The sequence below is a fragment of the Schistocerca serialis genome, chromosome 3, assembly GCF_023864345.2.
Source record: "Schistocerca serialis cubense isolate TAMUIC-IGC-003099 chromosome 3, iqSchSeri2.2, whole genome shotgun sequence".
Classification (NCBI taxonomy): Eukaryota; Metazoa; Arthropoda; class Insecta; order Orthoptera; family Acrididae; genus Schistocerca; species Schistocerca serialis.
The window spans coordinates 319575423-319591541 of record NC_064640.1 but is presented as its reverse complement, the minus strand read 5'-3'; the positions used below and the strand labels follow the sequence as shown (position 1 = coordinate 319591541).

Sequence of the window (16119 nt, the reverse complement as noted above, 5' to 3'; positions counted from 1 at the left end):
GCAAGATGAGACATAAAGGGCTGACACGTGCGACCTTGAAGCATGTGGTTTTGTGATGGGCACAATGGATACATAAAGTTTGCAATTCGGTCCCTGGAAACTTCTACTCATTTGTACTATAACTAAAGTATCAGTTTTTCATATCAATTTTATCCCAGTTCTTCAGTTATTTAATGCAAAGAGAAGTCATGTGGAAAGAAAGAAGAGAGGTGAGAAATTTAATGACAATGTTTTTTTCCCTGATCTTATTTTGATGGCTCTATTGCCAATACTTCATTGCACTAACCTATTAAACAGTAAGTAGCATTGTAACCATGAACTGGTATATCCTCATCTTTCTTAAGAATGCACAAAGAAAAGTTAATTGTGAACTCTAGGTGAGTAACATGCTAGTAGCATTTGATTCAAGTGGAGATGAGAATGGCTTAGAGGTAGACAGGAAAGTCGCAGAACCAGAGTGTACAAACATCGGCCAGACAGTTTCCTCATCACTTAAGATACATATTGCTGCTATGGAAGGTGCACCTTCAGAAATGAGATAATCTCCAACAGTTTTGGAGTACCATCAGGTCAGGAGTATTTTGCCAGGACAACAAATCCTTCTGCACTGTAGTCATGGATTATAGAAAGAATCTGCTAATCTTACACGAGCTACACCATAAAGAGGGGGGGACTGTGCACGTCTCCAACCACTGACAATGTGTTCAATCTCCCTGTTTGTGGCCAATACAAATGTAGCCTGACCAGATTCTTCATGCAGATAATCCTGGAATGGCTGCAGTAAAGGCAGCCCTAAATTTTAGCACATAGATCCTGGGGCGTGACCACATGAGTCTCCTCTTGTTCTGTGTTCGGCATGATGGTGCAGTCTCCCAGGAAGTGAACTGTCGTTGCATAAAGAATATAAGTGGGTGTCTTGCAGTGCTCTGTGGTGTCCTTGTGAGCCATCAATATTGGAAGCACTCAAAGACCTTTGGGGAGTGGGGTGCTCCTTAGTCCCCTGCACTACCTGTGCCACCGTGACTTATCTCGTATTTCTAACCATCATAGCACATAGTTCCATATGAACTTAAACCCTATAAAATGTGACTGGAATATTTTAACAGATGTAACCTAATCTAAGGGACAGGCATGAATTGGAACACTATTTATAAGATCTTGCTAGTCCATTTGAATTATTATGTGTTTACTCATTCATTGTACACTGCATCATAATCACTTTTTTTTTTTTTCAAACTTTTCCAGGAACATCCAAGAAAACTGATCCCAGCACTGTGTCGCCAGTTCTACAATATGGGTTGGGTTTCCGGAACTGGAGGAGGAATGAGCATCAAATACGGGTATGAATATAGTTACGCAGTTTTTCCCCTTGTGCTGCTTGATTTTGTTGCTAAAGTTTGTTATTGGCCATTGTTATTTAATAATCCGTGTGGGAAACAGATTCTGTTTGTTCTGTACTACACCGTGTACTCAAGGCAAGCTCTTATGTAGATTATATCTTATCTATATGTCATGCACAATACTGAAATAATAGATGTAAGAATACAGATTACTACCACCAAATGGAGGGGGGCACATGGCAGTCCACTGCTTGCTGCCTCTTCTATTTGGTAAGTAATGAATTCTTCTTCTTATATATTATTATCTAATGTGAGGATGATGTAGAATATAATAATGCAGTAATTATATTACACACATCAAAAAAAGTTTTGTGTCACCTCGGTTCCGAGAGTTACGGACCCTGTACAGAAAATTGGAATAGAGACCAACATAAACATCATTTCTGCCCTTCTTACTGCTCATGAAAACCTCACATTGCATGTTGTACTACCACACAGTGAGACCTTCAGAGCTGGTGGTCCAGATTGATGTATACAGTAACCTCTAATACCCAGTAGCACGGCCTCTTCCATTGATGCATGCCGGTATTCATTGTGGCACGTTGTACACAAGTTCATCAAGGCACTGTTGGTCCAGATTGTCCCACTGTTCAATATCTTTTTTTCTGTGAAAGTTGTTCTATCCACATGAAGACATTGATATTCCTACATTCTTTTATTAAGAGCTTCATTATCCCTGTCAGGAGACAAATATATGGAATCAGATGAGCTGGTGTGAGTCTTGGTGCTGAGTAGTGTGAAAAGCTATCATGGACAGCACATGTTTAGCATCGTACAGGCAGAACTGCTGGCCCAGATGTTTATTTACTGGCAGCAATAGGCCAGACCCGTCAGCTCTTATGCTGATACTGCTTAAAACTGCTCTTGGTTCCACGAGCTAGCCTAATTGTTATGGTCATTCAAGCTGGTCACATTTTGTGCTTTTCTCTGTGCCAGTCTCTGTACAATGTTTGGACTTCCTGCTCCCCAGTCAACTGACTCGCACAGAATTATTCCTCTTCTGGGGTCCAGCACCTCAGCCCCGTAGTCAAGCATCCACTGTTCTGTAGAATAATGACTTTTGTACTGATGGGACAGCTCCGTGGCTTTGTCGTACCTGTGCAGATACAGACTGAACCACACTGGGTGTTTGTATCTAAAAGGAAATAATCAACCAATCAAATGCGTGCATTTATACGTGCATGTCATACAAGAGTAAGATTCAGAATTGCACAGACTTTCTCAATCGTAAGTCCAGAGTTCACGGGAACCTAAAGTTCAGTATAAATGACAAACCACAACTGACATCCTGTGTAGATCCCTCAGAGTGGTTGGTCGGTCACTTTGTCCATAAACAGCCCTTTTCAATCTATCCCAGGCATGTTCGATAGGGTTCATGTCTGGAGAACATGCTGGTGACTCTAGTCGAGTGATGTCGTTATCCTGAAGGAAGTCATTCACAAGATGTGCATGATGGGGGCATGAACTGTCTGCCATGAAGACAAATGCCTTGCCAATATGGTTGCTCTATCAGTCAGAGGGTGGCATTCACATATCATACAGCCGTTATGGCACCTTCCACGGCCACCAGCGGCATACGTCAACAATGTGTCTAGTACATTCAGCCTGACCGGGTTGCCTCCAAACACATCTCAAACAATTGTCTGGTTGAAGGCATTTGTGCCACTCATCAGTGAAGAGAACGTGATGCCAATCCTGAGCAGTCCATTCAGCATGTTGGTGGGTTCATCTGTACCATGCTGCATGGTGTTACGGTTGCAAAGATGGACCTCACCATGGATGTTGAAAGTGAAGTTGCACATCTTGCAGCCTACTGCACACAGTTTGAGCCGTAACATGACATCCTGTGGCTGCACGAAAAGTATTATTCAGCATGGTGGCATCTCTGTCAGGGTTCCTCAGAGCTGTAATCCGTAGGTAGCGGGCATCCACTGCAGTAGTTAACCCTTGGGCAGCCTGAGCGAGGCATTTCATTGACAGTTCCTGTTTCTCTGTATCTCCTCCATGTCCGAACAACATTACTTTGGTTCACTCAGAGATTCCTGGTCACTTCCCTTGCTGAGAGCCCTTCTGGCACTAAGTAACACTCCAACCACGGTATTAACCGTCTAGGCGTGGTTGAACTACAGACAACACGAGCCGTGTACCTCTAGTCAACGTGTATCTTTAGGAGTTTTGGGAACCAGGATGATGCAAAATCGATGTGTGTCTATGAGGACTGTCCAGAAAAAAAACCTATATGTTGCTATAAAAAATAATCGTGGAGTCAATACAGACCTACATACACTCCTGGAAATGGAAAAAAGAACACATTGACACCGGTGTGTCAGACCCACCATACTTGCTCCGGACACTGCGAGAGGGCTGTACAAGCAATGATCACACGTACGGCACAGCGGACACACCAGGAACCGTGGTGTTGGCCGTCGAATGGCGCTAGCTGCGCAGCATTTGTGCACCGCCGCCGTCAGTGTCAGCCAGTTTGCCGTGGCATACGGAGCTCCATCGCAGTCTTTAACACTGGTAGCATGCCGCGACAGCGTGGACGTGAACCGTATGTGCAGTTGACGGACTTTGAGCGAGGGCGTATAGTGGGCATGTGGGAGGCCGGGTGGACGTACTGCCGAATTACTCAACACGTGGGGCATGAGGTCTCCACAGTACATCGATGTTGTCGCCAGTGGTCGGCGGAAGGTGCACGTGCCCGTCGACCTGGGACCGGACCGCAGCGACGCACGGATGCACGCCAAGACCGTAGGATCCTACGCAGTGCCGTAGGGGACCGCACCGCCACTTGCCAGCAAATTAGGGACACTGTTGCTCCTGGGGTATTGGCGAGGACCATTCGCAACCGTCTCCATGAAGCTGGGCTACGGTCCCGCACACTGTTAGGCCGTCTTCCGCAAACGCCCCAACATCGTGCAGCCCGTCTCCAGTGGTGTCGCGACAGGCGTGAATGGAGGGACGAATGGAGACGTGTCGTCTTCAGCGATGAGAGTCGCTTCTGCCTTGGTGCCAATGATGGTCGTATGCGTGTTTGGCGCCGTGCAGGTGAGCGCCACAATCAGGACTGCATACGACCGAGGCACACAGGGCCAACACCCGGCATCATGGTGTGGGGAGCGATCTCCTACACTGGCCGTACACCACTGGTGCTCGTCGAGGGGACACTGAATAGTGCACGGTACATCCAAACCGTCATCGAACCCATCGTTCTACCATTCCTAGACCAGCAAGGGAACTTGCTGTTCCAACAGGACAATGCACGTCCGCATGTATCCCGTGCCACCCAACGTGCTCTAGAAGGTGTAAGTCAACTACCCTGGCCAGCAAGATCTCCGGATCTGTCCCCCATTGAGCATGTTTGGGACCGGATGAAGCGTCGTCTCACGCGGTCTGCACGTCCAGCACGAATGCTGGTCCAACTGAGGCGCCAGGTGGAAATGGCATGGCAAGCCGTTCCACAGGACTACATCCAGCATCTCTACAATCGTCTCCATGGGAGAATAGCAGCCTGCATTGCTGCGAAAGGTGGATATACACTGTACTAGTGGCGACATTGTGCATGCTCTGTTGCCTGTGTCTATGTGCCTGTGGTTCTGTCAGTGTGATCATATGATGTATCTGACCCCAGGAATGTGTCAATAAAGTTTCCCCTTCCTGGGACAATGAATTCACGGTGTTCTTATTTCAATTTCCAGGAGTGTATTTGCTTTACTTTTCTACATGATCATTATTCATACTTAAGCATTGCTTGAGTAAATGGTAAATTCCTTCTGCACTGTAGATTCCATCCTGCCTATGGCAGTATGTTGAAGTTTTTAGTTGGAGTCAAATGGAGTCAAAGCATTTGGAGACAAGCCAGTTTTTCATGTTCATAATGAGGTGGAAATGACTTGAAGTGAAGACTGGGCTGTGGTGTGGATGTTCAAAAATGTTCTATTTGGACTGATGTTATGATTCTTGTGTTTTTGGGCAGCTTAGCACAACAGTGTTGTGCAAAAACATATCAGTGTTGGTCAAGAGACTGGCTGGAGAGGTCATCTGTTTTCTTAACATCTCACTCGAGGCTTCAGAATGTGTCATTGCATATTCCATAAAATCAATAAAAATAGTTCCTTTAGCATCCCAAGAAACATAACCATCACCTTTATGACTGAGAATGTTTGGTGTGCTATTTTTGATTTCTTTTCCAATGATTACTGACCATGGTCACTGGTTTAACCCCATATCAACAGAGAAAATCAGTGTCTCAGCATCAGCCAAAATTTTGTTTGCATACTGTCTTCTTCTCTATTGTAACAAGAAAAAAAAAGAGGTTTCTCAGAAAAGAGCTTCATGACCTAACTATGGGTGTATACAATACAAAGCCTACATCACACCTTTATTTTTCCTGTACTTAGCATCTAGGACAACTTCATCCAACAAATAGAAGTTTCTGCATCAAGAACTTCATTGAGCTCAAGCACTTCCAACTATTTAATACTTCCTAATGACTCTGACAGAAGTGTTTTACTCTGTGTGAGTCAGTCGACTGGGGAGCAGGAAGTCCAAACACTGTACAGAGACTTGCACAGACAAAAAGCACAAAATGTGACCAGCTTGAATGACCATAACAACTGGGCTAGCTCATGGAACCAAGAGCAGTTTTAGGCAGTATCAGCATAAGAGCTGATGGGTTTGGCCTATTGCTGCCAGTAAGTAGACACCTGGGCCAGCAGTTCTGCCTGTATGATGATAAACATGTGCTGTCCATGATAGCTTTTCACGCTACTCAGCACCAAGACACACACCAGATTATCTGATTCCATATGATTGTCCCCTGACTGGGATAATGAAGCTCTTAATAAAAGAATGTAAGAATATAAATGTCTTCATGCAGATAGCCCATTTTTTACTGAAAAAGATATTGAAGAATGTACAAGGATGTACAAAAAGACTATACTGAGCTGAGCTTCTAGATAATCCCCTTCTTCATTATTTCATTCTTTACAGAAAAGTTCTCTCTCTCTCTCTCTCTCTCTCTCTCTCTCTCTCTCTCTCTCTGTGTGTGTGTGTGTGTGTGTGTGTGTGTGTGTGTGTGTGTGTGTGTAGAGTCTGATCTTTTCTCCTGATCCCACTGGGAGCAATACATACTGGACTGAAGTACACGACTTAATACTGGTTCTTGAACCTTCATAAGTAGGCTTTCATGGGATTATTAATATCTGACATGAAGTTTCTATCAGGTGAGGTTTCTCAGCGTTACACACACACACACACACACACACACACACACACACACACACACACACACACTCTCTCTCTCTCTCCCCCCCCCCCCCCCCCCCCCCCCATGTGTCACAAAAAAAAAAAAAAGAAGCTGTAGCTATGTGTGCTGCTTTCATTTATATATAATAAAAATCCCCAATTAGTCCTATTTGATGCAGCGTCCCATGTGAGCAGTAAGTGTTCGGAAAGCATTCTACTTTCTAGACAGCCTACATTTTCCCAGTGTTCTACCAGTGAAAGAAAGTCAGCCACCTGCTTTTTCCTGAGGTTGATTGTATGTGAGCATTCCATTTAAATCTGTACATGTTGTTATACCTATTTGTTTGTATGAGGTGACTCATTTCAATTGTGACTATTATTTATTTATTTGTAGTGTACTATTTTACATTCATACTCTGCAAACCCCTGTAAAGTACATGGCAGAGGATACTTTCAATTGAACCACATATTAGGGTAACATGGACTGTGGGAAAACCACAACAGAAGAGAATCGAAGCATTTGAGATGTGGTGCTATAGACGAATGTTGAAAATTAGGTGGATTGATAAGGTAAGGAATGAGGAGGTTCTACGCAGAATCGGAGAGGAAAGTGTTGTGGATTGGCAAGAGAGCCAACCCACTATGAGAGGAAGCCAAAAGGCACGCATTTTAGCTCACGCAGGCTGGCGTGAGGTCTGGAACAGGTCAAGGAAATGAGACTAGCAAAAAAGGATGTAGCTGTGGAGTACTTAACTTTAATCCATAAATGGTGAACATCGCTCTTGACGGTACATGTTTTACAGCATCAATAGTAACTGGTAATGGCGCCTTGCTAGGTCGTAGCAAATGATGTAGCTGAAGGCTATGCTAACTATTGTCTCGGCAAATGAGAGCGTATTTTGTCAATGAACCATCACTAGCAAAGTCGGCTGTACAACTGGGGCGAGTGCTAGGAAGTCTCTCTAGACCTGCCGTGTGGCGGCGCTCGGTCTGCAATCACTGATAGTGGCGACACGCGGGTCCGACGTATACTAACGGACCGCGGCCGATTTAAAGGCTACCACCTAGCAATTGTGGTGTCTGGCGGTGACACCACAAAAGGAATATGTGGAAAACACTGATAAGAAGGGACAGGATGATAGGACATCTGCTAAGACATGAGGGAATGACTTCCATGGTACTAGAGGGAGCTGTAGGGCAAAAACTGTAGAGGAAGACAGAGATTGGAATATGTCAAGCAAATAATTGAGGACGTAGGTTGCAAGTGCTACTATGAGATGAAGAGGTTGGCATAGGAAAGGAATTCGTGGCGGGCCGCATCAAACCAGTCAGTAGACTGATGACCAAAAAAAAAAAAAAAAAAAAAAAATTTACATTTCTAAACATTTAGAGCAAGCTGACAATCTTTGCACCTCTTTGAAAGCTTATCATGGCGTGATCAGATATTTGGGCACCTTTTTCGTATAGTACTTACTACTTCATTATACATTGAAACCCAGCTTTTACACTTTTCAAGGGACTTCAAAAAATGGTGTAAAATACGGGAAAATGTAAAATGGAAATAACGTTTTAAGCTGTAAAAGCTATGTATAGGATACCCCTTTGCGTTTTCGCACTTTGTGTGATATATGTACATAACAGGCATCAAAAGATTTGTCAGGCACTTGTTTATTATGTGATAAAGGTTTTTTATCCAATAAAAATAGCATATGTAACTGTAACTGATAACTGACTGGGAAATAGTAATGTTTGACTCAATTTCATATGTCGTAATCAACGTTTTTGAAAGCCTGCAGCTTGACAAAGCTGACATGATGTTCACAACAATCACAAAAATGTGTTTCCACAGCAGAGACAGGTTCAAAGCGGTTGTTGTGATTGGTCATAATATATTTATTTGAACGAACCTAGTTACTTCCCTCAGCCATGATGCCAAGTAGAGTTTGGCAGCAGCTGGAGATACGACACACATTGTTGCAACTGTTACATGTTCACTGGTTCAAATCTGCTGACTATAGTGCTCTGATGTAAAGAAACTTAACCACGCACTATTTATAAACACTACTGGATGGCCATCATCATGCCAGCATCATTTTTTCTCCACGAACATTTTTCGTAATGAATATGTTGACACAAAATTGGGTGCAAATTAACATTGTGAACATGGGAAATTTGATGGGAACAATAAAAAATATTGTAAACTGCGGGAAAACGTTAATTCCGGGAACGTAAAATCGGGGCTATACTGCGTCAGCTGCAAAAAGTCTGACGTTACTATTAATATTGTCCTGCAGGCCATTAATAACACCGTGATCCATAAGGGTCCCATCGTGCATCCCTGAAACGTGCCTAAAGTTACCGATGCAGTTGCCATGGCACTCTATCCAGGATAACACTTTACATCCTTTCTTCCCAGAAATCCTCAATCCAGTCACAAATTTGGTTTGATATGCAATTAGCTAAAATGGTTTAAAACACTAAGTGTTGTGTTGCTGCTAATTTCTGATAGAAATGTCTTACAATGCAATGTTGTCATTTAGAGGCACCTGCCTTTTTGACATCATGCATTGTTGTAAGATTAGCTGTTGCGAGGGAACTATTTTCTTCCAGTTCACCCATTTTAAAAACTGTCTAGCCATCCAAAGTTTTATATTCAGTGGTTTGATTTCAGGAAGGATCTGAACGCACCCACAGATTTTATTTGTGTTCTTAAGTGTGATATGATGATATTACAGATACCAAAGAAAATTATAGTTTAAGAGTAAGACATAGATAGAACTTTCACACCATAGTGAGCTACTTTTGGCAAAAATATGACATTCAGTGTAAAATACAGTAATTGAGAAAGAAAAGATATCAGTTCAAACGTAGTAAAATGTTAATAGCTTGTATGTTTTTATTAAAAATGCCAATGCAGTCTCTGCCTTAGTTAGTTCTGAAGTTTATGTGTGAAGTGGTGAATAGTTTTGCATGCCTACTTCTAAAAAATGACTGTCTTAAAGCTAGGACAGTTCCACCATCCCAGCCTAAATTCTGTCCTCACGTGTGTGTGTGTGTGTGTGTGTGTGTGTGTGTGTGTGTGTGTGTGTGTGTGTGTGTGTGTGTGTGTGTGTGTGTGTGTATCAGTACCGTCATTTCCCCTCCCTCTGTCTACCCCCATCTACAAATGGTTTCATTTAGTAGTATGTACAGATTCTTATACCTTTGAAAGGCAACCACTCATCTATAGCGGACTGATGCGCAGCACGTAGAAACACTCAACAGAATACAGTATTTATACTAGCTTTTGAGCTCCTGCACTTTCTCTAGCAAATGTGCACACATTCCCATTTATACACACAACTGTACAGTTGTGTGTATGAATGGAGATGTTTGCACTTTTGCGAGAGAAAGAATATAGTTTGAAAGCTAGTGTAATCACTGCATTCCATAGAGTGTTAAATGTGCCACACAATGGTCAGCTATAGGCAAGTCATTGCTTTTCCTTTATTTTATGTATTATTTAATTCAGGAATTTCCATTGTTATACATGTGTTTCGTCATTCCACAGCGGCAAGATTTACATTGCGCCCTCTGGTGTTCAGAAGGAACTCATTCAGCCAGATGATCTTTTTGTTATTGATATGGAGGGCCAAGATCTTGAGCTGCCTCGTCCTGAAAAGAAACTGAAAAGAAGCCAGTGCACACCTCTCTTCATGTGTGCATATACAGGTACAGCTGCTGTTAATGTGCTGTGGCAATAAATGTTAAATGCATCATCTTACAAGTTTTTGCATATTACAGCTCGTAATGCTGGGGCAGTCATACATACTCATTCAAAAGCTGCTGTGATGGCTACATTTTTGTATCCAGAATATGAATTCCGCTGCACCCATCTTGAAATGATCAAGGTATAGTTGTTTTTGAAGTAGTAGTTAGGTTAATTAATTTAAGCACAATGTCACTTACAGTCACTGTATTGTATGCATGTCCCCAGTTTGAAAATTAAATGAATAGACTCAATGTTTAGAGTTGCTGAAATGACAGCCACCTATCCCTCTCTTCCCCATCAACTCTTAATTTTATATGCAGTGAAAATTGTTGTTTCCAGCAAAACTACTTGAGGATTGGTCCTTTTTTAAAATGTGTGTGTGTTTTTTTTGGGGGGGGGGGAGGGAGAGAGAGGGAGAGAGAGAGAGAGAGAGAGAGAGAGAGAGGTGTGTTACAATAAACTTCAAAAGTAATCATTAACAAAGAAATGTTAGCACTTTCACACACAAATATAAAATGTCGAGGAGAAACAAAGTATACCTTGAGAACAGTATTGCCATTCTACATACACTGCTGGATAAAACTACCTCAAGACCTCATTCTTGATTATAGTCCTACCCACATTCCCTTAGGTCATCTTCTCGGTCTTTGTATCTTTTGGGATCCAGAAAAAAAAAAAAAAAAAACTTTCTTAGTCCTCCTAGTATTTGTCAAATTCATCTGATGTGGGGGTGGGGAGGGGGGGGGGAGGAGGAGATGGGGATGAGAGGGAGCAGGAAGAAGCAGACTCTCAATAGAGAATGTAGCAGTGTAGTAGAAAAACTGTGCTTATATTGTAGAGTTCTACCTGTGTGTTACATTTTGCTAAAGTACCAAAGTGACATTTTAATTTCCAGTAATGCTGTACATTGCTACAACTTCATATCAGTTCTGCGAAACAGCGTTTGATGACATAGTTAGTTATATTCCTCACATCATTCCATAGTCTAACAAACTTTCTTTGATCAGTTGTCTGCAGTTGAGACAGAGGCCTGTTTAGTTAACTGAGCACATATTGTGAAACAAATAAGCCAAGTAGCATTGTGTGTGCTGTGATAGACAGTATTCTTATTGTTAGGTCTGTAATGTTGGCAGGTACTTCACATAAAACTCTAGCACCTGGAAGTCTTCAAAGTTCTGCTGATTCAAAAATCGGGATCAGGAAAAGTTAGACAAATAGTACTGTCAATTCATCTAGCTAAATGACCAGTCCATGTACATTGCATTTACTTGACAATCATACACATATGAAAAACAGTTTTGCATTATCCCAGTTCCCAGAACTTCTGAAGATGGATGTTGACTGTGGAAAAATATATCACAGACAAAGTCCCTTTGACTGTTCAGAGACGTCACTAAACCCGTCCAGAGATGTAAATAACCATGCATGAGCAGCGCCTATAAGACGGAGGGGGTCCAACAGCCTATCAGTTCCAGTCATTCCACCAGGAAGGAGATACACGGCTCATGTTGTCTGTAGTTCAACCATGCCTCGACTACCCCCAGGGGTTCACAACTCTTTTGTGGATACGTGCGTGACGAACACGGGACCCTGAGCTAATGCCACTCTCTTTCCTTTCCTGGCTGCATACCTTCCTTTTCCACATCCTTCCCTATCCCCTATCCCCCCCACCCACCTCTGCCTCTTCCCTTCCCCTACTCCCCCTCTGGGAGTATGTTTCTTGCCTACATCTGGAGATGGACACTTGTAACTGTAAGACAGTCTCTCTTCTTCGCTTTCTGTGCTGGAAAGTCTCTGTCCTTCCTTTATCCTTCTCTTTTTCTTGCCTCTTCTCTGCTGCGGTGTTTGAGACCTCTCTTCTTTCCTTTCCTTATCTTTGTTCCTCCCTTTCTCTCTCTCTCTCTTTTTTTTTTCCCTCCCTGTGCATGTCTGAAGGCCGACCTATGCATTCCCACACGTAGCCGGTGACGGGGTAACGTGTAATTCCCTGCCCCGGGTAGACAGGTAGGACACGTACGTACCCACTGGTAACGGCCAGGCCCAGGGAGGGGTGATTACCCAAGCTGGTACCTTCCAAACGTGCCAATTGGTCCCTCCGTCCGTTTCTCAGGAGGTGTGACCTGAGGTGTGAACAATCACCTAAGGCAGGAGTGCCCTCAGAGAGGTCCCCTACAAGCAAGGAGCGCGCCATCGGAGATGCCAGTAATCACGGGGGATACTTTCGCAATGTTTTCCTCTACATCTACAATGTCTGATCACAAGCGAAAGTTAAATGAGTCTCAGCCATGGACAATTCTTCCATCAGTGCCTTAGTTCCTTGTTTCTCGGTCAGACAAAGGTCAAGACTTCCCCACAGTCAACCCTTTCATTATTCAGAAGGGTGTCGATGCAGTTGCAGGTCCTGTAAAGTCTTGTTCCCGATTACGAAATGGCACCTTGTTGTTAGAAACAGTCAGTGCCATCCAGGCACAAAAATTGCTGCGAACTTCACTGCTACACACCTTCCCTGTCCCGGTGGAAGTGCACCACACTTTAAATTCATCACACGGGATGGTTTACACACGCTCCCTCGACGGATTGCCCGATGAGGAAATTCAAAACTACCTGTCTGACCAGGGCATAACGGCTGATAGTCACGAAAAGGGTTGACAAGAACTTGGTTCCAACCCGTACTATCTTCTTGACATTTGACAGAGTTCAACTTCCATCGAACATTAAAGCGGGCTATGAGATAATTTCAGTTCGCCCTTACATCCCCAACCCTATGCATTGCTATTGGTGTCAGCGGTTCAATCATTCCAGGCAGTCATGTTCCAATCTGGCCAATTGCGTTACGTGTGGCAAGGATGCCCATGAGGGTGCTTGTCCACCTCCATCCCCTCTTTGCATCAACTGTAAGGGTGACCACGCTGCTTCCTCTAGAGACTGCCCCATTTTCAAAGATGAACGGCTTATTCAGAAAAATCAGAGTGAAGGAAAAGGTGTCTACATTTGCTGCTCGTAAGTTATTCGCCAGTTGTAAGCCCACTGTGCCTCCGGCAGGTAAATATAGCACTGTCCTTGCATCTCCTTGGCCTACTAAGGAGCAGCCATGCAGACTTGTGATCTCACCTTTAGTGCCACGGTCGTCAGATCGGCCAGCACAAAGATTGCTGTTCAACCTCCCCGCTATCATCTGCTCACTCTACAACTCGCCCTTCATCGGCTTCTGCTAAACCACGAGCCCCAGAATCAGACACCTGGACTTCCAAAAAAGAGCCTACTCGCGAAGATTTTTTACGTACCCCGACAACGCAGCCATCAATTCCTCCCTCATCTCAACGTCCTGTTTCCAAGAAGGCTCCTAAGAAACCAAGTTCCTCTCCTTCTCCGCCACGGTATGTCTCAACTATAGTGCCACCTGCCGGTAACCGCCCTCAGCTGTCTTCTTTGTCGCCAAGGCGCACTGCTGGCAGCCGATCAACCGGCCGATCGCTGGTGGCAGGAGCTGCCCCCAAACAACCTATGGATCAGGATCTTCTGTCTTTGGCTGAATACCGTTCCACTCTGTCGGCCGCCGGCTCTCAGCAGTCGTTGAGTTGAGAGAAACCGTGGTGAGATTCTTCCCTTTGCTGTCCATCCTATGTCAATTATCCATTGGAATATCCACGGCATTAGAGCCAATCGGGATGAATTGTTGGTCCTCTTACGATCCTACTCACTGGTTATCTTCTGTCTTCAGGAAACAAAGCTGCATCCCCACGATCGCTTTGTTTTGTTTGATCTCCTTCATCTCCTTGGTCAGCTCCCGCCCCCCTTTTAGCTGGTTGCGGACTTCAATACCCACCATCCACTTTGGGGATCTCTGGGTCCTTATCTGTGAGAGGCTCCCTATTGATTGACGTCTTCCACCAAGTGGATCTTGTTTGCCTCAACTCTGGGGAACCTACATTTTTGTCTGCCTCCACGATGAATTTCTCTCATTTGGACCTTTCGGTCGGTACTGTTCAGCTAGCTTGGCGCTTGGAATGGTTCGCTCTTCCTAATACACATTTGAGTAACCATTTTCCATGTGTCCTTTGATTGCAGCCACAACTGCCATCTATGCGCCCGAGACACTGGAAGTTGGCCCAAGCCGATTGGACACTTTTTTCGTCTCTAGCAACATTCGATGACCGTCACTTTCCTAGCGTCGATGAACAGGTCACTCATGTTACAGAAGTTATTCTTACAGACACGGAACGTTCAATACCTCGCACCTCCGATTTGCCCTAGCGCACCCCAGTTCCTTGGTGGACTGAGGCGTGCCGTGACACAATATGTGAGCGGCGACATGCTCTTCGCATTTCCCGCCACCATCCTACTTTGGCCAACTGTACCTGCTATAAGCAGTTACGTGCGCGATACCATCGTGTCATCTGTGATAGCAAGAAGGCTAGCCGGGACTTCTTTACTAGCTCTTTTAACACCTTCACTTCCTCCTCAGGAGTTTGGAGTCGCATTTGATGGTTATCTGGTGCGCCTAGTTTCTCCCTGGTCTCTGGGCTCACTGTCACGCATGATACCTTAGTGGAACACGTCGCAATTTCTAACTCATTGCGTCAACACTTTGCTGAGATTTCAAGCTCTTCAAATTACCCACCAGCCTTTCTCCCGAAGAAATGTGCAGCGGAAGTGTGACCTCTTGCTTTCTCCTCTCACAATAGCGAAAGCTGTAATACTGTTTTCTCCATACGGGAGCTCCAACATGCACTCTCTTCTTCTTGCTCTTCCGCCCCAGGACTGAATGGTGTCCACATCCAAATGTTGCTGCATTTATCATACCATAGTCTGCGTTACCTCCTTTGCCTTTATAATCGAATTTGGATCGACAGTACTTTTCCCAGAAGATGGCGGGAAGCTATCGTCGTTCCTGTTCTGAAACCTGGAAAGGACAAACATCTCCCCTCTAGCTATCTCCCCATTTCTCTCGTGAGTAGTGTATCTAAGGTTTTGGAGCATATGGTGAACTGCCGTGTAGCCCGGTGGCTGGAATCCCAAAGCCTTTCAACACCTGCCCAATGCGGTTTCTGAAAGCACCATTCTGCAGTTGACCATCTTGCTGCTCTCTCCATTTATATAATAAACAATTTTCTCAGGAAATGCCAAATGGTAGCAATATTTTTTGATCTGGAGAGAGCATACGATATCTGTTGGAGGACAGGCATCCTCCGCACACTGTTCTCTTGGGACTTTCGAGGTTGGCTGCCCCTCTTCATTCATGAATTTATGGCAGAGCGCACATTTAAAGTGCGAGTGAACACTACTCGCTCCCATATATTCTACCAAGAAAACGGGATAACCCCAGGGGTCCGTGCTAGATGTTGTACTGTTTGCCATTTCCATAAATCCAATTATGGATTGTCTCCTTCCCGATGTCTTCGGCTCCCTTTTTGTGGACGATTTTGTGATGTACTACAGCTCTCAACAGACCGGCCTTCTTGAATGACGTCTTCAAGGATGTCTCTATCACCTCCACTCTTGGAGCATCGAAACTGGCTTCCGCTTTTCTCCCAGTAAGACTGTTTGTGTCAGTTTTTGGCATCGTAATGAGTTTCTTCCACCTTCCCTATATCTAGGCCCTGTTGACCTTCCGTTCATGACGTCGCTAAATTCTTGGGACTTATGTTTGACAGAAAACTGTGCTGGTCCTCCCACATTTCCTATCTTTTGGCTCGCTGTGTGCGATCTGTCAACACC

The 16119-nt window shown here is 44.3% G+C and overlaps 1 protein-coding gene across 1 annotated transcript in view; it reads left to right on the top strand.

Moving 5' to 3' along the window:
• The window catches only part of LOC126470127 (probable methylthioribulose-1-phosphate dehydratase), a 100229-nt gene that overhangs the window by 45060 nt on the left and 39050 nt on the right, over nucleotides 1-16119 (top strand). Inside the window, exons 3-5 of the mRNA XM_050097742.1 lie at nucleotides 1246-1340; nucleotides 10201-10361; nucleotides 10434-10540. Coding sequence (XP_049953699.1) covers nucleotides 1246-1340; nucleotides 10201-10361; nucleotides 10434-10540 — 363 coding nt within the window. The remainder of the gene's footprint in view (nucleotides 1-1245; nucleotides 1341-10200; nucleotides 10362-10433; nucleotides 10541-16119) is intronic.